The 25139-nt window shown below is 49.3% G+C and overlaps 1 protein-coding gene across 1 annotated transcript in view; it reads right to left on the bottom strand.

The window, feature by feature from the left end:
• Positions 1-25139, bottom strand: part of TMEM120B (transmembrane protein 120B) — a 44796-nt gene that overhangs the window by 7184 nt on the left and 12473 nt on the right. The window contains exons 2-6 of the mRNA XM_032310560.1: positions 17538-17656; positions 16589-16705; positions 12159-12218; positions 11396-11491; positions 5716-5805 (exon numbers count right to left, since the gene is read on the bottom strand). Coding sequence (XP_032166451.1) covers positions 5716-5805; positions 11396-11491; positions 12159-12218; positions 16589-16705; positions 17538-17656 — 482 coding nt within the window. The remainder of the gene's footprint in view (positions 1-5715; positions 5806-11395; positions 11492-12158; positions 12219-16588; positions 16706-17537; positions 17657-25139) is intronic.

Here is a 25139-nt window from a genome sequence, read left to right as displayed (position 1 = left end):
TGAAGAGGCCCACAGAAGCACTCGGGCCTCCAGGGGCTTCCAGCTACCCTAAAAGCACATCCCTCACCGCACCCCAACTTCAAGCCCTGTCTCCTGTCCTCTCCTTGAAGCTCTTGAACCTGCCAAGCCCATGACCACCTCAGGGCCTGTTACGGACAGAACTGTGTGCCTCCCAAATTCCTATGTTGTAGTCCTAACCCCCTTAGGGCTGGTACCTTAGAATTTGACTGTATTTGGAGGTAAGAACTTTAAAGAGGTAAGTAAGGTTAAATGAGGTCCTAAGGGTGGGTCCTAACCCAACAGGGCTGGTGTCTGTGCAGGGGGGAGACACCAGGGGTGGGTACGCTCACAGAGAAACGGCTCCCCGAAGACACGGTGGCATCTGCAGGCCAAGGAGAGGCCTCAGGAGAAACCACTGGGGCTGGCACCTCGATTTTAAACTTCTAGCCTCCGGAACTGTGAGAAAATAGATTTCTATCTTTTCAGCCGCCCAGCCTGTGGTCATTTGTCACGGCAGCCCACACGGACCAACAAGGCCTTCGGACTGCTGTTCTCTCTGCTCTGAGAACTTGGCCTGCCTGGCTCCTGGTCCAAATTCAAGTTTCGGACCAACTGTCACCTCCTCCGAAAGGCCTTCTCTGGCTACCTTATCTAAAACAGCCAGGAAGCCCCACTCTAGATCACACTGCCCAGTTTTATTTTCTTCATGGGGCTTACCACTATCTGAAATTATTCATTGCTTCCCCTCGGTTTGTTCTCTGACCCCTCTTCCCCGCTCACATGTAAACATCAGGAGAGCTGGGGTCTTGTCTGTGTTCTTCATTGGTGTATCTGTGACACCTGGCTCCGAGCAGGTGCTCAGTGTGTTGAATTAACACAGCATACGTGCACATACGCATGCACACACACACACACACACACACACATTCACGCTCTCCCAAAGCTATAGCTACCTGTTATCCCACACAGACACAGAGAAATGCCAGAGTGCCCACACAGCATCTCAGCATCCCAGATGCACTCTCTCCCCGGGAGCTCATGCCCTGGGCTCATCCACTCCCCCATCGGCAGCAGGCCCTAGCCCAGCCCTGGACTTCATGTGTCTAGTCCGGAGGCTGTGGGAACCCTGGTTTCAGAACCCAGTACTCCCCCAACTGAGGGCTCTCATTCCACAGCAGGGGAGGGAGGCTCGTTGTCACCCCGTCCTCCGTGTTAATGTCCCAGCCTAGGCTGAAAGCTGGACCCTCAAACCCTTACCCTTCAAAGTCCTTGAGTCTGTCTCTGGCCTCTGTTGGCCTCCTCCAGCCCGTCTTGGAGCTCAAGGAACACAATGTGGCAGCGATTTGCTTTGCCAAATACAGCCTGGGAACAGTGGGGCTCCTGCCTCCCAAGGACTGGGCAGTACAAACTGGGTGCCTCAAACCCTCACCAGTGCTAGATTCCAAGCTTTAAAATTTCAGCCAGTCTTATTGGGTGAAAATTGGTATGTTATTGAGGCACGGCATTCACGAGCCCCTCAGCCATCTGCCCACTCCAGGGTGCTGAGCTGATTTTGTACACGTTTATGCAACAGTATACTGTCACTTAATTCAAATGTCATACAATTCCCCCATTTAAATTATACACGTCAACAGTTTTTAGTACATTCACACAGTTGAACAACCATGAGCACTCTCAAATTTTAGGACATTTTTATCACCCCAAAAGAAACCTGGCCCATTAGTGGTCACTCTTTGGGCCTGTTTCGCCACGGAAATACAGCCTGCATGGCCTATGGGCATTGTAATGAGTAGACAGCAGACAACCAATTAAGAGTGGTACACACAGCTGCGGTGTGGGACTAGAGCGGCCTGCTATCTGGGAATTGTGCCCGAGCATTCCACGGCCCTCCTTTCGGGACACCTTAGCCACGTGGGGACCACTCAGAGGCACCAGCAGCCACAGACTGTTTCTGGCTTTGAGCTTCGGGTCACGTGGCAGATGGGGGAATGGCTTCCACACTGAGGATCCCTCCCTGCTGGCCGCCCCTACACGGCTTTATCCCAGGAAAGGCCCCTCTAATAGCCAGTTGGAAGCAGGCTCCCATGGGCTGGCTGGCCAGAAAAGCTAACACGATCCCTGATTCATTATTTATTCTGGCCCAGAACTAACTGCAGAGGACATCTGCTGTTTTGCCTCTCTGTCAATCACCCCACCTCCGCTCCGCCCCCTACGTTCTGGTTGCCCGCCAGGCCTTTCTTCGGGTGAACCACCTCATCCCCACGCTCAGTCTGGGTGGCTAAGGGGGAGCGGGAGTGATATAACTGGGCACGTGACTCAGAGCCAGCCAACCAGGGCTCTGCATCCCCTCCCCCAGTCACACTGATTGGCTCAGGAATGTGCATGTGACCTCATCCGACCAATCAGAAATCTTGTGTCAAAATTACAACTCAACCTGCGAAGGAAAGCCCTCTTCCCTGTGAGATTGTCAGTCTGGCGGGGAGGTGGTCTGGGCTGCCAGAAGCCGGCGCTTCCAAGTGGGGGCAAGAGATCGGGGTGGAGGACGGTTAGCACTGTGTGAGCCCTTTGCACCTCCTTGAACCATTGATATACAGGTACACTTTAGAGATACTGTGGCTTCCCTTTCAGGGAATAAAAGCAAATGTCGCGATAAAGCGAGTCGAATGAAGTTTCTGGTTTTCCAGTGCCTCTCAAAGTTACGTTTAAACTATACGGTAGTCTAGTAAGTGTGAAATAGCAGGTCTAGAAGAACAATGTACATACCTTAATTTAAAAAAAAATCGTGCTAAAAAATGCTAACTAACCATCATCTGGGCTTTCAGCAAATTGTAATCACTGATTTCAGATCATCATAACATAATAATAATGAAGAACTTTGAAATACTGCAAGAATTATCAAAATGTGACAGAGACACAAAATGAGCAAATGCTGTTGGGAAAATGGCGCCAGCAGACCTGCTGTACACGAGGTTGTCACAAACATTTAATTTGTAACACACACACACAATACCTGCATAGTGCAATTAGACAAGGTATGCCTATATATGCTCCCCCGTCATATTTACTCTTATCAGGCAGTTTCCCTCATTTGCAGGATTTCCAAGGGAACTTGATTTGCTTATTGCATTGAGCTAATGAGCTACAGCAACCAGTCCTTCCAGAAGATAAAGCACCAAGCCTACCCCACCCATTCCAGACCCCAGCCCCCACCACATCCAAATCCCTGCCCCAGGCCAAAGCAGGCAGACAGGCTCAGAGGAACAGTACAATTACAACTTCAGATACAGGCTGAAGTGTTAGGCACATGAGGTCTGGCTTTGGAACTTCACTTCTACCCCACCTCCAGGGCCCTGTCCTCCTCCTCACTCTCCTGGTGTGCCCCACACTTGCAGGGACCTCCACTCAGTCCTGTTCCCTTCCCTCTAGTAATCACACCACACACTGCCTCCCCCACAGATGCCCATCACACACAGCTCGTCACACTAGATAAAGAGCTGACCAGAGTAACTCTTAATAAAGTAAGTAAGCTTTAGTAACTCTTACTAAAGTGTTAGTGATTGTTAGAGATGTGGCATGCCTCTGAAGACTCAATATGAATCCATCAGAAGGATGGAACTATAAGACTGCCAGCAAGCCCATGGGAACAGGTAGAGAATTTATGACAAGGAGTCCTTGCCATTTGCCCTGGCCCTCTCTCCCCACTACCTGCCACCCTGGCTCCCCTCCAACGACACCCAAAAGCAGAAAGATACTATTAAGTAAAATTAAGGAAGACTATGAATGTTATTTCCTTGGTAAGATTTTCTACTTCAGTGTTTCCCAAAGCATGGGGCGCGAACCACCAAGTTTTAGATGACACTCAAGCCTAACACTAGGTGATACTGAACCAGGTGGCAAGAGGTCATCTGCTCAGTTCTTTGGTCTCCCGATTAAGTCAAGGAGTCTCTTTAACGCCTCTCAAGGCCCGCTAATCTCCCTTTTTATACACAAGTACATATACAGAGAGACAGCAGGCCTCAGGCTCAGAACCTCCCGGAAGCAAGAATAATTGACTTCAATACATAATACAAGGAAAACAAAAGGAGATTTTTTATACTACTTCCTCTTTCCTGCAACTGATGCTGGCTTTCCACGTACAGTGATGAAATAAAATTTCCTTTTAAAATAAACTAGTATTTACTTAAGTTAAAAAGAAAAAAAAAGGGAGGTTGATTTCGAATGTTGAAAATTATCATCCGGATGATACACGGAAAAGGCAAAAATGGTGAGGACAGGTCCCGAATAAGTGCTGTTTGAGAAACACTGATCTTTTCTAACGGGCTACATGCTACAGGGCCGCAGACCTAAAAAATCGCTGGGCCCCTGGTCCTTACCTCTGGGGTCTACCTTCAGGTTAAGGCCTGGCAGGGCAGGGATCTGCCATAAGAGACCACTGGGCAGAAAAGTGAAAAGGTGGCAAATTATTGAGGGGTTTGCAGACACCCCCAATCTTAAATCCACAGTTCATGACGGTCCTTACTAGCGCCCAAGAGGGAGGAAGCAGGGAGAGGCTGGGAGGCTGTTACCTTCCGTGTCAGGGAAAACAGGGACAAGCTTGGTACACAGAGAGGAAACAGCGTACCCCGGAAAGGAGATCAGACCTATGGAAAATGGGTCCCACAGGTGGCAAATCGTGGGTCTTAACTGGGCCCCAAGACTCTCCGCTCAGAGAAAGGTAGGGTAGGAAGGAGAATGACTAAAGAGCAGGGCTCCTCGTATTTGCAGCCCCTCAGAGGTGGGGAGCCCCCCAACTGTGCCTCCAGTCACTTCGCAATGCTGAGGCACATGTCCCCATGGGGCTGTAAAATAGCCCAGGGCCACAGAGCCACTCAGCAACAGCCGTGGGACTGGAACTCAGGAACCCTCACTCCCAGCTTGGCTGTCTTCCTCCTTAGCAACGCCTGGGTAATAAGGCAGGTTTGAACCAAGACCCTCACTACCTGTCCTCCACCCTCCCCATCTCCCTGTGGGGGACCACCTACTCTTCTCACCAGAATCCATTCATCCTTCTAACGACACTATCCCAGTTTTCCTCTGGGGACCCACCCACTGTCCCCTTGACATTCAGCTCCTAGGCTTCTGATGGTGGCCTGCAGGGGCAGGCACGAGGCTCAAGCCTTACCAGTCAGAGTCGTGCATTCTCTGACCACAGTGATGGGTTCAGAGACAGGCACGGATTCAGCAGGCGCCAGTGGGACCCAGTGAGACTCTTGGAAAACGGCAAAGTGCCCTATTTTGCTGGGAATGCTAGAAATAAAAGACGTGGGCCCAGAGCTCCAGGATGCCTTTGCATGGAGCCTGAGAATGAAGACAGCATCACAGAAGGCAGAAGGGAGGGATGGAGAGAAAGTGGATCCTGATGCCATTGTTTAAACACCTGGATTAAGCCTGACCTGAAGTCAGTCCCAGCGGACCTGTTCCTTGAGAGGAGAAAACCAGTCTTCTGTTGTGTTAAACCTCTCTGAGTTAGAGTTCTTGGTAAGCAGGAGACCACAGAAGGTGGCCCCCGCAACAGCAGACATGGTTTTCCTCCACCCTGGGGCAGTCAGGGACACCCCGCCCCTCCCCGGAGGAAGGGAATGCTGAGGGTGCCAGCCCTCACATGTATCCCTTCCATGACAGACTTCCCTTTGGCTCCCCCAACCCCCCCCCCCGCAAAGCCGGGCCCCCAATTACCTTGAGCCATTGCTGATGAGAATACTTTCTCGAATTGTCAGGGTGCAGTAATACCACACCAGCAGGAAGTTAAAAACTTCGTCTGTCACCCTGGTGGAAAAAAACAGCCCCGGGGAGGAGCGCAGGCATGAGAAGGGTGGATGGCTCTCACCAGCCCCCCCGCACCCCCTCCCCCGCCACAGGGCAACAGAACAGCAAACCAGGCTGCCTCTGGGAACAACCCCCCCACCCCATCCTGCAGAAGACAGAGTAAGCGTGGCTGCCACCTAGCCTGCCTGTCCCCCTCTTCTGCCAGAATCCTGCTTGTTTTTAAGGTGCTGGCTGAGGTTTTGTCCCCTTCCCTGAGCACTGGGACACCCTCGTTCCCTTCTACGTTCTTCCTGTCTGACGTAAAATGTTTGGTGGAAGGGCAACCGGAGGACTTCAAGCAGAAAACTGAGTGTCTTAAACTGTCTACAGTGTAAGTGTAATTTACAAACGTCAATTCCCTTCCTTCCCCTTAAAACATCTATAAACTTTGTTGCACTTACAATTCTTTTTTTTTTTTTTAAGATTTTATTTATTTGGCAGAGAGAGACACTGCGAGAGAGGGAACACAAGCAGGGGGGGATGGGAGAGGGAGACGCAGGCTGCCCGCTGAGCAGGGAGCCCGATGCAGGGCTCAATCCCAGGACCCTGAGATCATGACCCAAGCCAAAGGCAGACGCTTAAAGACTGAGCCACCCCAGTGCCCACAAAAAAATGATTATGGCCCGAATGGTCTGTAAGATGAATTAAGAACCTCCTGCCTGCTCTGCAGTCCTCGTGGCCCAGAGCCAGGCAGAGAGGCCTTAGGACAGCACAGAGGGGCTGGAGCCGGTGCTGTGCCCGGGTCAGAGCGGAGAGCTAGCAGACACGTGGCATGTGACCTCACCAGAGACCTCCCCCCACCACCACCGGGCCTCAGCTTTGTTGTGAGATTCGCGGGCTGACCCCCTACCTGAGTATGGCTGGGTGAAGGGTCCCGGGGCAGAGCCCATGACAGACGGCCCCTCGGAACCTCCCCTACCACTGACTCTAATGGAGGTTCTAGCTTCCAACCCAAAGGGAAGCCCCTCTGTCCTTTCCAGTGCTAGATAAATCCTTTCACGAGTGTGGGGAGGGTGGTGGTATCCACCTGCACCACGGAGGGAGAAACCCCCCATCTCCTCCATTTCCATATCCGAACTGGGACAATTACGATAACCCTGGCAGGGAAATGGAAAGGTATGACTCAAACAGTAAGAGCCGAAGTTGGAAGGTTGGCTTTTAAGCGATGTCACCCTGTTCTGTGGTCACAGATGACAGACTTTCAACCCCAAGCCCTCCTGAGCCATCGCCTGTGGAGGGCCGGGAACCATTGCCCTGGGAGGGCCAGGAACAGACTCTGGAAGCACAGGGCCTGAGTTCAAATCCCAGCTCTGCCTCTTCCGAGCTGTGGGATGAGGGGCAAGTCGGTGACTCTCCCGTGCGATCGCGCCTGCACTGAAGCCGGAGAGTGAGAGCGGCTCCCGCGGAGGCGGGAGTTTAACCCAGGAAGCGTGGGGCACGGGGCCGGGGGCATAGGAAGGGCTCCCTGCAGTCCCTGCTGTAACTCTGGGAAGGATCACAGAGTACCCGAAGCCTGAGAAATGAGTCTCAGATGCTGAGTTCTGAGGAAATCAAAAGCCTACTTGACTTGAATGGGGTGTTGGGAGGGGGAGGGCCTCCCCAGGGCAGAGGGTCACTCAGACACCGACTTCCGAGCTCCCCTTCAGGCAGGAGGCAGGCCCAACAGTGAGTCGTGAGCCGTGGTTACCAGAATGTTTCTCACTGGGCCTTTCCTACACCTTCTCCGTAGAGAGGGGAATAAAAGTAAGGTTTTATGGCCCCAGCACTTCAGGGAAATGCTTGAGGTGCCGGCCCCAGCCTTCTCTGCCAGAGTGTATGAGCTCCCTGTTGCGGCTGTAACAAAAGACTTAGTGGCTGAAAGCAACACACATTCATTCTCTTACAGTTTTGGAGGTCGGAGGTCTGAAATGGGGAGGGCTGGGCTCCTTCCGGAGGCTCTCAGGGAGACTGCCCTTGTTGATCTGTGCCGGCTTTTAGACACTCCTGCATTCCTTGTTTGGTGGCATCACGTTCTTCTCCGACTCTGACCCTCAAACCTCCCTCTTTTTTTCTTTCTTTTTTTTTTTTTTTAAAGATTTTTATTTATTTATTTGACAGAGATCACAGACAGAGAGGCAGGCAGAGAGAGAGGAGGAAGCAGGCTCCCTGCTGAGCAGAGAGCCCGATGTGGGACTCGATCCCAGGACCTGGGATCATGACCTGAGCTGAAGGCAGAGGCTTTAACCCACTGAGCCACCCAGGTGCCCCTCAAACCTCCCTCTTATAAGGATCCCTGGACTTACTGAATAATCCAGGATAATCTCTTCTCAAGTTCCTTCACTTAATCTATCTGCAGAGACGTTGTGCCAAGCAAGGTCACACATTTGCAGATTCTGGGGATTAGAACACGCACTCTTTGGGACCATGAGTCGGGCCACACCAGGCCAGCTCTAATTACTGGGAACTTGCAACGCCGCAGGCATTTCATGTGGACGATCTCTCTGAATCCTCGTCCAACCCTAAAGGACGGCTTCCTGTGGCATCTGCGCCTATCGACAGAGCTCCCGACAGCCAGACCTGCCGTTCCTGGCACGCCTGGCCTTCTCAGGCCCCCGCTGCTGTGAGAGGCAGGTCGGGGCCAGGAACTGCTGCCCTCTGGAAGTGGTCCTCAACTCCCCTAACCAACAGCAGCTGGAAGATAAATACCCTTGCTCCCTCGTCCCTCAAGTGGGTAACTGAGGCATGTTCCATGCTGCCCCCCAGTTCTCCAGATGCCTACAGGGGAGCACCTCCTGTCTTACTTCCCATTCTCCTACCAATGTTTCCTGGGATCACCTCTGAAAGACTACTGGCACCCAAATGCTTGTCTTGGGTTTGCCTCTGGGGGAACACACAAGAAGACAGGACAACTTCCCATTTTACAGATGAGGACACCGAGGCCCAGAGAGAGGAAGCGAGCTGCCCCGGAGTGAGATCCAAAACCAAGCCCCAACTAACCTGAGCTTAACTCCAACCACCTTTTTCCTGCAGCTTTAAAACCAAATCCTGACAGAGAACAGTACTAACTAGATCCAGCCTCTAGGCCTGAAGGCAGAACATAGAGGCATCGCACTCTCCAGCAGCCTCACCAAAGCCTCCCAAGGACCAGACAGCGCGGGCAGATGTCTTCTGGCCACGGGAAAGACAGGAAGCAGACGGAGACAGAGCAAGGGCTCTACTCAAGGTCACACAATCTGTGAGGGCAGACCTGGACCTCTAGGTAGAAGGGCCTTTCTGTGGGGCCCCCAGCAAGGAAACCATCCCAAGGGGGCGAGAGTAAGGAAAGAGAATCCTGCTCCTTGGATGCACTGGACATTAAGCGGCGGTCTCATACAGCCTGCCCGGCCTTAGCGCAAAATGCTGGCAGCGATCACAACTGCTCACACTCAGATGGCACTTAAGTGCCAGGCACTACTGTAAACACTGCAAATAGGGATGCCTGGGTGGTTCGGTGGGTTAAGCCTCCGCCTTCAGCTCAGGTCATGATCCCAGGGTCCTGGGATGGAGCCCCACATCGGGCTCTCTGCCCAGCAGGGAGCTTGCTTCCCACCCCCCTCTCTCTGCCTACTTAGGATCTCTCTGTCAAATAAATAAATAAAATCTAAAAAAATAAAAAATAAAGACTGCAAATAGAACCTATCCGGTCCTCTCAGCCATCCTACCAAGGAGCTCCTGTTACCCTCATTTTGTGTGTGAAGAAACCCAGGTGGGGAGAGGTTAGGTCATTTGCCCAAGGTCGCACAGCAGGACAGACTTCCCTGAAGGCAGAACAGAGAGGAGCTGCCTGTCCAGTCCCCTTCCCCTGTCCTATTTTTAACCCACGGAAGGTATACTAGTGTTGCCTCAAAATTCACCCAGGACCTCAGAATATGACCTTTGGAAACAGTGTCTTTGCAAATTTAATTAGTTAAGACAAGGTCATAACAGGTTAGGGTAGGCCCTGAATCCAAAGAACTGGTGTCCTCCTGAGAAGGCCATGAGACAAACACAGGGACACACAGGGAAGGGGGCTAGTGACAAGATTGAGGCACGGGAGGCTGAGAGTGGCGGGAAGCAGCTTTAAGCCGAGGAAGGCCAAGGAAGCCGGCAGCCCTCAGGCCGGAAGAGGCAAGACGGGACCTTCCCCTATAGCCTGCAGAGCGAGCATGGTCCCACCAACACCTTGATTCCAGACTTCTGGCCTCTAGTACTGTGTGAGAGTAGATTTCTGTTGTCCCAAGCCAACCAGTTTGTGGTGCTTTGTTATACGAGCCCCGGGAAATGAATACAGAAAGGGACGGGGAGACGAGAAGCTGAGAGAGCCAGGCCCTCGCTGAACTTTAGAACCAACCACAGGTTTGCCCTTTGAGGGCCCCAGATCTGCCAGCGCCAGGGAATCTGGCTGCACATCGAGAACGTCTCTCCCTTCCAGAGGGGCATGTGAGCAGGCAGTGCCGATGCGTGCAGCCTTTAGCCTCTGGGGAAACAGGCCAGCCCGAGGCAGCAGGCAGGCATGGGCCCAGGACCTAAAAGAGGCTTTGTCTGGACATTCAAGTGGCCAGACCAGAAACCCGACTCCCAGCCAAGCCCTTGCCAGCAAATAAGCCCGACACAAGGGCCAGATGCCCAAGCTGTACTCTGCTGCCTCCCCTTGAGGCACAAAACCCAGGGCCGGGGGAGGAATGAAACCCCCTGAGGCACTGGCCTTCAGCCTCTCAGAGCCACGTGGCTCCTTCCTGCTCCAGAAGCAGCGGCTGGCGCCCGGCAGAGCCCTCGGCACGCAGTGCTAACAAAGCCTGGTGTCACCCCCGTTTTACAGATGGGGAGACTGAGGCTCCCGGAGGGAACCTGCTCATGGTAACAGCCAGTCAGTCCCGAAGCCAGGATTCAAACCTAGGCAGGCTTTTTTTTTCTTTTTTTTCTCTTTTCTTCCTTCCCTTCTTCCTTTCCTTTTTTCTTGCTTTCTCTTTTTATAACTGATACATAATTCACATACCAAAAAATTCACCCTCTCAAAGTGCCTAATTCATTACTTTTTAGTATATTCACAGAGCTATATATTCATTGCCTCTATCTAATTCTGGAATATTCTCTTCATTCCAGAAGAAACCGCTTCCGCATCAACAGCTCCCACTCCCATCCCCCACCCCCACCAGCTCCTGACCACTAATCTGCTTTCTGCCTCTATCAATTCACCTATTCCGGATATTTCATATAAGTGGAATCATACAATATGTGACTGGCTTCTTTCACTGAACATAACATTGTCAGATCCCATGTTGTAGCATGTGTCACTACTGTATTCCTACTTATTATCGGAATAATATTCCATTGTGTGGCTGTGCCACTGGGCTCTTTCCTAACTCCTAGTTATAAGGTCTCCCCAGTAGTGGTTCAGTAGGTATTTGTTGGACGGATGTCGAGTAGACAGGACTGCTGTTCCGTATGAGAAAAGGTTTTTCTCTACCTACAATCGCCCAAACACTGCAGACACAGGAGAGAGCCCCCCCCCAGCCCCCACCAAACTTACACACACCACCATGTTTCCTGTTACCTGTAGTGGAGGACAAATCGACAGGCCACAGCCCCTAGGAGCAGGATGATGGTCAGGTAGAGCTTGAACTTCTCATACTCGTCCTTGTAAGCAAATCTGCAGTGAGAGACACCACCAGGAAAGGTCACGTAACTATTACTATAGTTAACAGTAATATAACTATATCCTGTCTGGGGACACAATCCTCGGCACCATCAGATCCTCTGCCTACCACCAGCCACTGCCCACAGGAACCTCGTGATCCCACTAAAGGAAAGCTCTGGCCTTGAATGAATGGTGATGGTCAATGAGACAAAGAGGACAGATGAGCAAAGCTTCCCATGTCCCTGGGCTCCTGGGGGTAGGTCTCTGGGCTGGTGATGGGGATGGGCAGGGGGTGGAGAAGGGCTCCTCCCTAATCAGCTACGGCAGCAGAAACGCCACAGCTCGACCGCCCCTGGGACTGACTGATCTCAGGTGGACAGCACTGCCTGCTTCCCAGGAGAACCGTGTGTGATGAGGGGGTGGAACAGAGCAGGGACCGTTTCTCACCGGAGAGTGGCAGTTCTGCTCACCCAATGTACTGATTGCAGGAAAAGAAGGAAGGAACACTCCCAAGGTGGTCTCCTCACTGAGCAGGAGAGTGTCAGAAAGACCAAGGGCCACAGGCCACACTATAAATTTTTTTCATTTACACAAAATTTTTAGCTAGTTCATTTCTTCTAAGTGGAAAGGGCAAAATTCCTGGATTCCCTAAAGTCAGGCGGGGGTCAGAGATACTTACTTGGCCTGGTTGCTGAGAAGGGTCACATTCACATTGCCAAGGACGAGATTTAAGTAGAGCCTGGAAGGAAAGGACTGGTGAGGGCTGACTCGTTCCTTACCAGCCCTAGGAATGGGCCCCAACCAAAAACATTCAAACAATAAGCATGCCTTGAGCAGGGATGTTAGAAAATAGCGTGCTAAACTCAGCAGAAAAATTCTCACATGGAGAATAAAGACTAACTAGAGAATGAGACAACTGTGACACATGCAGTCATGACTAAACCATTTCCCCCCATCTTAGCTGGCTTAGAGACCAGATTTCCCAGGCACCCATGCAGCTCGTGTGAGCATGTGACTGAGTTCCAGCCAATGAGGTGATGGAGTGTGTACAATCTCTACAAATCTCTAGGTCAATTTAAAAAGGGTTCTTTTTTTTTTTTTTTAAGATTTTGTTTATTTATTTGACAGACAGAGATCACAAGTAGGCAGAGAGGCAGGCAGAGAGAGAGGGGGAAGCAGGCTCCCTGCTGAGCAGAGAGCCCGATGCGGGGCTCGATCCCAGGACCCTGAGATCATGACCTGAGCGAAAGGCAGAGGCTTTAACCCACTGAGCCACCCAGGTGCCCCAGAAAGGGTTCTTTTTTAAAGCTGAAGTATAACCTTCAATATATTTATAGGTATACCTACAGTATATTTTATGCCTGGCTTCTTTCCCTCAATACTATGCCTGGGAGGTTCACCCACGTTGTCTGTGTATAGTGTTCCCCTGAGTGGACACCCCACAACTTATTTATTCATTCTACTACCGATACACGCTTAAGTTGTCTTCAGTTTTTGGCTAATAGAAATACACTGCTTGAACAACTTTCTTTTTTTTTTTCTGAGATGTAATTCACATACCATAACATCATCCTTAAAAAAAAAAAAAAGCTTTATTTATTTATTTAAGTGATCTCTACACCCCTCATGGGATTCGAACTAACAACCCTGAGGATCAAAAGTTGCATCCTCTTCAGACTGAGCCCACCAGGCTGCAACATCACCCTTTTCATGCATACAACTTCATGGTTTCCAGTATATTCACAACATTGTACAGCAACATCACCATGACTTAATTCTATACCATTTTTTTAAAAGATTTATTTATTTATTTGACAGACAGAGATCACAAGTAGGCAAAGAGGCAGGCAGAGAGAGACGGAGAAGCAGGCTCCCTGCCGAGCAGAGAGCCCGATGCAGAACTTGATCCCAGGACCCTGGGATCGTTACCTGAGCCGAAGGCAGAGGTTTAACCCACTGAGCCACCCAGGCGCCCCAATTCTAGACCATTTTCGTCATCCCGAAAAAAAGCCCATACCCATCAGCAGTCTCTCCCTTTCCGCCCTCCCACAGCACCTGGCAACCACTATCTATTGCACATGTATGGATTTGCCTATTCTGGACATTTCACTTATAAAAAGACTCTTGTGGGTGCCTGGGTGGCTCAGTGGATTAAGCCACTGCCTTCAGCTCAGGTCATGATCTCAGGGTCCTGGGATCGAGCCCCACATCGGGCTCTCTGCTCAGCGGGGAGCCTGCTTCCCTCTCTTTCTCTCTGCCTGCCTCTCTGCCTACCTGTGATCTCTGTCTGTAAAATAAATAAATAAAATCTTTAAAAAAAAAAAAGACTCTTGCAACATGGGACCTTTTGTGTCTGGATTCTTTGCTGTCGACCTTCTTATATATGTCTATTGGAGGTCAGAAGCACTCATTTCCATTGGCTATGCAGACAGGAGTGAAATTTCTAGATTATAGAATAAGTGTGTTTTTGGCTTCCCCAGGAAACAGCAAACTTTTTTTCTAAAAGGTATCCGCTTGGGACACCTGGGTGGCTCAGTTGGTTAAGCAGCTGCCTTCGGCTCAGGTCATGATCCCAGCGTCCTGGGATCGAGTCCCACATCGGGCTCCTTGCTCCGCAGGGAGCCTGCTTCTCCCTCTGACTCTGCCTTCCACTCTGTCTGCCTGTGCTCTCTCTCGCTCGCTCTCTCTGACAAATAAATAAAATCTTTAAAAAAAAAAAAAAAAAAAGGTATCCGCTTGCCCTCCGCTCCCTGGAGATGTGACGGTGAGAGCCAGCTTTGGCCGCGTAGGTGAAGACAACTCCCTGAAGGGTGGTGAACCAGCGAGCTGGAGATGGAAGCACCGAGTCCCTAGATGACCCCACGAGCCCGCCACTCTTGGTCCCCTCAGCTCTGGACTGCTGTGTGTGAGAAGAGAAACCTCCCCCTTGTTTGAGCCCCAGTATCATTGGGCTTTTGTTACAACAGCCTGTAGTCTAATGGCACTAATAAAGATGCAAGTAAAGAGTTACAAAATCTCAGGGGAGGAAGGGTTTAATTCTACAGAGGGAGGAGGGGTCTTTGGAAAGGCTTCACCAAGTCGGTAACATTTGAACTGGGCTTTGAAGGGCGAGTAGAAGGCAGAGAGGAGAAAAGCAAACAGAAAAGTCTTCTTTCTAGCTCTGAATAAATTTGAGGGGCATTTCTGGTCTGAGGTAACTGGAACAGAGATGTAAAAAGAACATCAATCCCGCCCCTGCCCCGGCCTAGAGATACAGGCCCTACTTCCTGAAAGAGCAGTGCCATTTCCCTTCGGAGAATCTCTTTTCCCCTCCAGGTCCCGGGGTAAAGCATATGACAGAGCCTTAGCCAACCAAAGCACTGCATCCTCCTGATTGGATCAATGATGGTCATGTGACACAATGGTCTCAGGCCAATGAGACTCAGTCCTGGGACTTTTCCCAGAACTACAAAGAAACAAAGAGGCTTTCTCTGCTGGAATTGCTAAGCTGGCAGAATGCAAACCCAGAGCGCCTGGGGCCAGCTTGTAGAGAAAGTCTCCCTAAAAGCAAGACACACAAGGCAAAGGGAATAAAAGGAAAGCTCATGGAGAGACAGAGCCTAACAGTATCATTTGAGCAGCAGGATCCAGCCAGACCTGCAGCCACATCTGCACCTTGAGGTTACATGAGCCAATAAATTGCCCATTTTTTTGTAAGCACTCTGAGTTGGGCTTTCTGTCATTTGTAATCCAAAGATTTCCAACTGTTGCAAAATATGCAGAGGACTGAGGAGGCTGGAGCTGGGAAAGTGGACCTGGGCCGCTCTGTAAAAAAGGGTCATGGGAGGGGCGCCTGAGTGGCTCAGTGGGTTAAAGCCTCTGCCTCTGCTCAGGTCATGATCTCAGGGTCCTGGGATCGAGCCCCACATCGGGCTCTCTGCTCAGTGGGGAGCCTGTTTCCTTCCCACCCAACTCAGGGAGTATTTCCTGTGGCAAAAGAGGAGAAGCCAAGAGGAATGGTTTCAAGTGTAAAAGAACTAGTAAGGCTCCTGACCAGGGGCTCTGATTCAGCGCTTAGGCAAAACAGGGAGAAAGGGCCATAGGGAAGGGATGGGAGTGCACTTAGCAGCCCACCTCGGGTTCTGATACAACACCGTCCGATCTCACTCTGGAATAGGTGGCAGTCATGTCACCTGAAATGGACTTCCCCAAAGGAGGAAGAGTGTTCACATCCAAACCTGGGCTGAGCCGCCTGAGCAGAACACCCCCCTAATGTCTTTGTACCTTGTAGAATTTGGGTACCTGGGTCTGACTCACCAAGCTGTAGACAATACAAGAGCTCCCAGCACAAGGCTAGGCATACAGCAGGCACTCAATACATGTTTGTTCTCAAAGGAAAAAAAAGAAAAAAGAGAGAGAGAGAGAGAGACCAACAAGCACACTCTTAAGTGCAGAGAACTGATGGTTACCAGAGGGGAGGGGGCTCGGGAGGGGTGAACTAGGTGACGGGGATGATGGAGTGCCCTTGTTGAGATGAGCACTGGGTGACATATGGAAGTCTTGAGTCACTCTGTTGTACACCTGAAACTAACACGATACTGTTTGTTAACTATCCTGGAATTTAAAATAAAAATAAAACCCGTGGGGGCGCCTGGGTGGCTCAGTGGGTTAGGCCTCTGCCTTTGGCTCAGGTCATGATCTCTGGGATCAAGCCCCAAATTGGGCTCTCTGCTCAGCAGGGAGCCTGCTTCCCCCTCTCTCTCTGCCTGCCTCTCTGCCTACTTGTGATCTCTGTCTCTGTCAAATAAATAAATAAAATCTTTAAAATAAAATAAAATAAATGTTTGTTCTTTGGGAGAAAACACCTTTCCTCTTCACCTCGGGTGAGACCAGGCATGCAGCCGGCGCCGGAAACCAGATCTTGTATGTGGTTCCTCACAGAAGGTCTCCTGAGATCCCCTCCTGTTCCAGGGAGGACTGTATGAGGAAGCCTCCTTCTCTTTCCTGCCCTTGCTTCCCTTCCTTCCCCTCAACCTCAAGCCCTAGCAGGGAGATGGGAGTCACCAGACCAGGTACGCTAGGCCTGGGCATCTGCCCGCAGCAGGGGTCCAATAAGCTCCCAGCTCCTACCCATTCTTCTTGGGCAGGTAGGCCTCCATGTCGAAGAAGATGTTCTGCCGTTCCTTGATGTTGGCACTCATCTGCTGAATGAGCTCTGCCTCCTCCCGGCTGGCATGCTTCCTGTACCTGTTCGGTCAGAGATGTGGGCACAGGAGAAGCAGGGGTGTTACTCAGACTGGAGGAAGAATGTGGGAGCTCTGGGCACTGCCCCGCCATCTTTCTATCTCGATGCTTCTTACAACCTCAATCAGTCTCCTTGCCTGCCTGGGGATCACAGCACCCATTGGACTCCTTCACCTGTGGGGGAATGAAAGCACTTTCCAAACCATGAAGACATGAGGACTGGGAGGTGAACATATGATCCTGGTCTCAAGAACCGAACTAAGTCATGAGCTTAAGTATTTCCCCCTGGGGATCCCAGACTTCCTACCACCTACACCAAAGACCTACAGCAACTTTCCTCCAGGAAACTACCTCTCATCCTCTTTCCCCTCCATATGGTTCCAGTAAGGCTCTTCTGTTCCCCAGGCCCATGAACTGAGCACATGACCCAGTACTGCCTAACCAGAGTCTCAGTGATTGGTTTACAAATGAACACGTGACCAATTCCAGCCAATTAGGATCACACCCAGAACTTTTACTGAAAAAAAAGTTATTCTCCTGGGGTAACCCAACCAAGAGGAAGGAAGGCTGGAGACTTGTATCTGGAAGATATAAGATGGGCACTGCTGGAGGCCACCTGGGTGACCATAAGGGGGCAGTCAGCCTGAGCATGAAGCCAATCTAGAGGAAGGGGGGAAAAAACAAACAGATTCCTAAAAACATCTTTCGACCCCAGGATCCAATGATGTCTGAAGCTACTCCTGGTTTTTTTCCATTAAAATTTCCATTCTCTGCTTCAGCCAGCTTTGAGCTGGGTTTCTGTCCCATAAAACCCGAGGAGCTCAGCCTCGCCTACCTCTGGAGTGTGTGCTTCAAGTCCTTCAGGCGCGTCTTCTGCTTGTTGATGGAGCCGCTACACAAAGTCTGGAGCGAGGTCAGCTCCTCCAGCTTCTGCTTGTAGATCCTGTGGGTCTCCTGAGGGATGGAGGGGCCCGAGCAGAGTGTACGGGAGAGTGTGAGTGGGTGGTTTTGCACAACCGGACATGACTGTGGAAGTCGGTTTGAGAGCTAAGATGATACAACTACTGTGATCAGAGAGGTGGCTTAGACAACTAGGACGGGAACTGGGGAACGCAGCACCGCACAGCACTTCTGTAAGGAACTCGTGGTTTTTTCCTACCCAGGTAGGAAATAATAGCAACAGCAGCCAACGATGCCTCTGAGAAGCAAACTCTTGTCAACCTCTACTTGGTCCAGGAGTCAAGAGTCTCTGCATCAACAGAAGTCATGTGATCCAGGCCTGGCCAATCAGTATCCTCCAATGCCCTAGCCACTGATTGGTTCAGAGGCAGCAGACACATGGCTCAAGCTGGGCCAATGAGAGTCAGCCCTGGGACTCTGGTTTAGAAGTATTGGTTTAGAAACACCCTCCTTCTTCTGGGTTTGCTAATCTGGGAGAAAGTACACCCGGGGCTGCTGAGCCAATGAAGCCAAACAGGAAAACAGAATTGCAATGCAGTACGAGACAGAATTCTCACCATCAACTGAGCCCTCAGATCTAACCAGGTCTGAAATGTAATGCTCTTGATGATATGACGCAGAGACTCCTTTTCACTTAGGCCAGTCTGAGTTGGGTTTCTGATCCTGGCAATGAAGAGAGCTTTTGCTAAGCCAACTAAGAAAAGGACATACCTCTTCCCTTAGAGCCAGCCCTCCCTACCCCAGGCTCAGGAAATAACCACTCAGGACCGCAAGGCCTGGGGAAATACAAGAGACTTCACCTCAAGGCAAGGAGAATGAACACATTAACTTAACTTCTCAATCTTGCTGCCCCAGCACAACTCCCCCAACATTCTGCCATATGCTCAGAAACAAGCCCTTCCCCCCAGTGTTCTGACAATCTAAGACAAGCACCAACAATTTGGAGGAAACAATATGAGGGACAGGGACCATGAAATTAAAAACAATAACCCAAGGAACATATTTAAAGTGTCTGTTTTCTTGGGTGGGGAGAAATGTATTTACCAAGGGAGAGAAAAAGGGGGTAGTCAAAGGATGAGGCCAGAGCCTAAATGGGGTCTCCAGATACCTGCCAAGCGGGGTCTCTAGATAGGACAGTCAAGACAGAAAATAAAGAATCGAAGGCAATGAAGTGAACACGTAACAATTAGAAGCAACATCAAAGAACACTGTGAGAAAGTCTCCCCTGAACCCGATGTGAGAGAGCCTGTCCCCTGAATTCACACAGCACCCTCACTCTCTCCTTCCTGGGTCCCCGGAGAGGAAAATCATGTCTTTTACATAACTTTCTCTTTTTAATTAATTATTTATTTATTTATTTTAAAGATTTTAATTTATTTGACAGACAGATCACAAGTAGGCAGAGAGGCAGGCAGAGAGAGACAGGAGGAAGCAGGCTCCCCACTGAGCAGAGGGCCCGACGCGGGGCTCGATCCTAGGACCCCGGGATCATGACCTGAGCCGAAGGAAGAGGCTTCAACCCCCTGAGCCACCCAGGCACCCCTGACTTTCTCTTTTTAAATACTTTCAACCTTCTTGCTAAAGAATTCGAATTCAAATTCTTGCTAAAGAATTGTAGGAATACAAAGAACCTCCCCCCTACCCTTCACCCAGATTCACGAACTGTTGGCGTTAGGCCATACATACTTGCTTTATCGTGTGTGTGTATGTGTGTGTGTGTGTGTGTGTGTGTTTTTTCTTGGTCTATATCAGGCAACAGTGAACTACAATCCACAGGCCAGATCTCCAGCCACCAGATTTTGCATGCAGTAAGCTAGGAATGGTTTTTGCCTGGCTGGGGGGAAAAAAAATCAAAAGAATATTTCAGGACGCATGAGAAGTCCACGAAGTGGAAATTTCGGAATCCGTAAATAAACTTCATTGGAGCACAGCCACACCCGCTCGTCTGCATACGGCCGAGGATATGCAGCTCAGCGAGTAGCTGTGACATAGACCATATGGCCCGCCAAAATCTAGGATCCTCATTACCTAGCCTTTCTGCCAAAAAAAAGTTTGCCTACTCCTTCCTAAACCGTTGGTCGTAGACAACATGCTTCTTTACTCTTAAACACTTCACAGCACCCATTTCCTAAGAATGTGGCATTCTTGGGGTTCCTGGGTGGCTCTGTTGGTGACGCATCTGCCTTAGGCTCAGGTCATGATCCTGGGGTCCTGGGAATGAGCCACCAGTTGGGCTCCCAGCTGCTCCCTCTCCCTCTGATGCTCTATCCACTCCTGCTCACTCTCTCTCTCTCTCTCTCTCAAATTAAATAAAATCTTGACAAAAAAAACAAAAACAAAAACAAAAAAAAACCCTCAACATTCTCTCATATATCCATAGTACAATGATCAAATCATCGCATCTCTTTCGGTTCCTTTAATAGTTCCTCAACTTTGCTTTTTTTTTTTTTTTTAAGATTTTAGTTATTTATTTGACAGAGACAGACACAGCAAGAGAGGGAACACAAGCAGGGGGAGTGGGAGAGGGAGAAGCAGGCTTCCCGCTGAGCAGGGAACCTGATGCGGGGCTCGATCCCAGAATCCTGGGATCATGACCTGAGCTGAAAGCAGACACTTAATGACTGAGCCACCCAGGCACCCCTCAACTTTGTCTTTCATGACATGGACTTTTTTTTTTTTTTTTAACTTGACACAGAGAGAGAGATCACAAGTAGGCAGAGAGGCAGGCAGAGAGAGAGAGTGAGTGGAGGAAGCAGACTCCCTGCCAAGCAGGGAGCCTGATTCGGGGCTTGATCCCAGGACCCTGAGACCATAACCTGAGCCGAAGGCAGAGGCTTAACCCTTTGGCTTAACCCAGGCACCCCATGACATGGACATTTTTAAAGGGTTCAGTCCAGTTGTTCGGAAGAATGTCCCTCCATTTGGGTTTGTCAGATATTTCCTTGTGAGCCAATTTTGGTTATGCTTTTGGGACAGAAATACCATTAAAGTGATGCTGTGCCCTCCGTTTCTCCTATCAGGAGGGACAGTGTCTGTGATGCTAACTTTGATTGCATGCTGCCCACTGCGTTCTCCATTCACAGTGACCAGCTTCCTATCTGTAATTAACAAGCACTCTGGAGAGTGGGAGACTGTGATTTACTCCCTTTTGAATTCCGGGGCCCTCTACGCTCAACTAATCCGCTAGTAATAAAGGAAACCCTCCAGAAAGGGACAGGAATGAATGAATGAATGAATGAATGAATAAATAAATAAATAAATAAATAAAGGAAACCCTCCAGAAAGGGACAGGAAGGATGGGGGCAGAGAGATCCCAAGTATGAGGCCTTGAGAAGGTGGGGCCTCTGACTCTGGAGTCCTCCGCAACAGCAGCTGAGGCTCCTGGAAGATAAAGGGCTCTGCTAACTCCTGGCACTCTGTGGGGTCGGGTTCCCACCACAGAAAGTTAAGACCAAGACTGCAACATCAGGCAGCCAGATGCTTACCAGGCTCTCCTGGGTTTAAATTAATATTTAATTTCTTAAGTAAAACATGAAGACATTATCCTTGTTAAAAATTAAAACACTACCGCTATGCCTACAGTCGGCTATGAATATCCCACATTCCGTCTTCCCCCCTTTCTCCAGAGGTAACTACTGGTACCACTTTCTTCTGTCTATGTATTCTTCCAGACTATAGCCTGGCATTTCTATGTTCTATATAGACCTATTCCTATATATATGCACATAAATATATATACATACATATGAGAGATGCACACTGTTGCAAAACCAAATTGTTCCTAATGCTTATTACTTCCTTTAGTAACAGGACCCCACTGAGTAGTAGCTGGGCACATGGCCGTCCAGTAACAGACATTTCTCAGCCTCTCCTGCAGCTACGTGTAGCAGCAGGATGATGAGCTAGCCACAGGGAGGTAGGTAGGTGTGACGTGTGTAACGTCTGAACCACACCTTTATAAGGAGCTGCTGGTCCTCCGCTGTCCCTTTCCCTAACAGGGATATGGCGACAACAGGTGCAGTTAGTTACCTTGAAACCAGAGATGGAAGCCTCGTAATGTCAATGGCAAAGCCCACTGTCCCTTCCTCAGCCAAGCCAAGCTCATGTGACCGAGCTTTGTGCCTGTGATGGTGTTAAAACATGATCGCCCATCCTTTAGCAGACCTCTCGTAGAGGTGGGATCTCTGTTCCCTCCTCTTAAATAGAGACAGGCTTGTGGCTGGTGTGACCAATAAAATATGGCAAGAGCAACACTACAGGCTCTGAGAAAAAAAGTCGTGAAGCCCATGTGGCTTCTGCCTTATTGCTGGAACACTACCTTTAGAGCACACAGTCCAACTACCCTGAGGCCACCATGTTGTATGGAAATCCTAGCCACACAGAGAAGTCACACGTAGGCACTCTGACCAACAGTCCCAAATGATACGAACATTCTTGTCATTGCAGATCAGACATCTAGATGTGTGGGTAAAGAACCACCAGATGATTCCAGCCACAGCCAAGTAAGCTACTCCTGTCCATTCAGTCTTCCCAGCTAAGATCTCCGACATCACAGAGCACAGTCAAGACATTCTCATCATGTCCTGTCTAAACTCCCGACCCAGAGACTCCATGAGCAAAATGTAATCATTGTTGTTTCATACATATGAACACACATAACTGAAAACCATTTACCCTGGACCACATCTCCCTTTGGACTGTTACATGAGAAAGATGCTATCTCATTTAAGCCTTTTTTTTTTTTTAATTTGGGGATATCTTTGTTATAGCAGCTTAGCTTCTATCTTAGCACATACTTTTGATTTTTTTTTAAATTTTATTTATTTGACAGACAGAGATCACAAATAGGTAGAGAGGCAGGCAGAGAGAGAGAGAGAGAGGAGGAAGCAGGCTCCCGCTGAGCAGAGAGCCCGATGTGGGACTCGATACCAGAACCCTGAGATCATGACCTGAGCTGAAGGCAGAGGCTTAACCCACTGAGCCACCCAGGCGCCCCATACTTTTGATTTTTAAAAATATATTAACGGGGGGCACCTGGGTGGCTCAGTGGGTTGAAGCCAGGGTCATGATCCCAGGGTCCTGGGATCGAGCCCCGCATCTGACTCTCTGCTCAGTTGGGGAGCCTGCTTCCTCCTCTCTCTCTCTCTGCCTGCCTCTCTGCATACTTGTGATCTCTGTCAAATAAATAAATACAATCTTTTAAAATATATATATATATATATACACACACACACACACACACACACACACACACACATACAGTATCAGGGGCGCCTGGGTAGCTCGGTCGTTAAGCATCTGCCTTCAGTTCAGGTCATGGTCCCAGGGTCCTGGGATCGAGCCCCGCATTGGGCTCCCTGCTCAGTGGGAAGCCTGCTTCTCCCTCTTCCACCCCACTTGTGTTCCCTCTCTCGCTGTTTCTCTGTCAAATAAATAAATAAAATCTTTAAAAATATAAATATATATAAACAGTATCAGAATATGGACATGATTCCACATGTTTCTTTTTATCGTTCAACAATATGTCTTGAAGATCTACCAACATGAGAATGTAGAGATGTACTTCAATCTTTTTAGTGCTAGGCAATATTTCATGCTATGAACATACTACCGTTTACGGAGCCACTCTAATGCTGGACATTTATTTAGGTTGTTTCCAGTCTCTGCCTGTAACCAACAATGCAACATTGACTAATAGCCTTGCACTGCCTCCCTGGGCACACACACAAGCATCTCTCTAGGGAAGAGAAGAAGGATCACTGGGTCAGAGTGTACAGCCTTGTTTTTAGTTTTAATAGATCTTGGCAAACTGCCCACAGAGTGGCTGTACCAATTTACACTCCTACCCACAGCTTATGACAATTGTCAACACCTCACCAGCACTAAGTGACATCAACTTTTCTACAGGCACTTCTCTAATCTGCTGGCTTTCTGCTCAATCCTAAGGCATCAGACTGGGTAGGGATAGGAAGTCCATGAGCCTTGCCACTATTTTGTCCCCTGCATATGGAGTCAGTCCTGCTCCCCTTTGGTTCTTTCTCTCTGCCATTAGCTAGAGCCATTCCCCAGGGGAGATCTTGTATTGGAGACCATACATCTGGGACCAATCTTGTCTTCAGTTCCAGACTCAAGATTTGTCAGTTAGGAGGAGGACAATGTGGGGTTGGGTTGGGGGAGTCAGAAACAATGTAACATACTCTCCACTCCCGGGGCATTCCTTGCCCACACCCAGACTCTGTGGATTCCATCTCGTACCAGTCCCACAAGCAGTAGGAAAGGTTATCAATTATTTCTTGGATCCTAACTTTTCTTCAGATAGCTGCTTCCTATTCTCACTCTTTAACTGTGGTAAAATACATATGAAATTTACCGTTTTAATAATTTAAAATTCTAAAATTTTTCTGATTCTAATAAAATACATATAATATTATCATCTTAATAATTTTAAAAAATATTTTATTTATTTATTCGACAGACAGAGACCACAAGTAGGCAGAGAGGCAGGCAGAGAAAGAAGGGGAAACAGGCTCCCTCCTCAGTAGAGAGCCCAATGTGTGGGCCCAATATGTGGGCTCGATCCCAGGACCCTGAGATCATGACCTGAGCCGAAGACAGAGGCTTAACCCATTATTAACATGCCCCAGCATGTTAATAATTTTAAAGTGTAGGGGCACCTGGGTGGCTCAGTCAGTTAAGCAGCTGCCTTTGGCTCCGGTCATGATCTCAGGGTCCTGGGATCAAGCCCCAAAGAGGGGTCCCTGTTCAGCAGTGAGTCTGCTTCTCCCTCTGCACCTCCCACTCGTGGTCCCTCTCTTTCTCTCCATCTCTCTCAAATAAACAAAATCTTTAAAAATAATAATAATTTTAAGTGTACAATTAGGTGGTATTAGATGTGTTCACATCATTGTGAAACCATCGCCACCATCCATCTCTAGAACTTTTTCATCATCGCAACTGAAACTCCAAATCCATTAAATGACAACTCCATTTTCTGTTTCCCCAGCCCCTGGAAACCACCATCCTACTTTGTCTCTGAAATTGACCCTCCAGATACTCCATATACGTAGAACCATAGATTATGTCTTTTTTTTAAAAAAAAATCCCAACAGAAGAGAATATAGTTTAATTGAATCATACAACATGTGAACCCTTCTAGTTCTTCATAATCTATGTCTGACTTCTCAGAAATATTTTGGGTGGGTGGAACTAGAGGGTATTATGCTAAGCGAAATAAGTCAATCAGAGAAAGACAATTATCATAGGATCTCTCTGATATGAGGAATTTGAGAGGCAGGGTGGTGGAGTTGTGGGGGGTCAGGAGGGAAAAGAATGAAACAAGATGGGATCGGGAGGGAGACAAAGCATAAAAGACTCTTAGTCTCACAAAACAAACTGAGGGTTGCTGGGGGTGGGGAGTAGGGAGTGGGTGGTGGGGTTATGGACACTGGGGAGGGAATGTGCTATGGTGAGTGCTGTG

The sequence above is a fragment of the Mustela erminea genome, chromosome 13 (genome assembly GCF_009829155.1).
Source record: "Mustela erminea isolate mMusErm1 chromosome 13, mMusErm1.Pri, whole genome shotgun sequence".
NCBI classification, from domain to species: Eukaryota; Metazoa; Chordata; class Mammalia; order Carnivora; family Mustelidae; genus Mustela; species Mustela erminea.
Note: the sequence above shows the minus strand (reverse complement) of the source record. Positions and strands in the feature narration are given on the sequence as shown.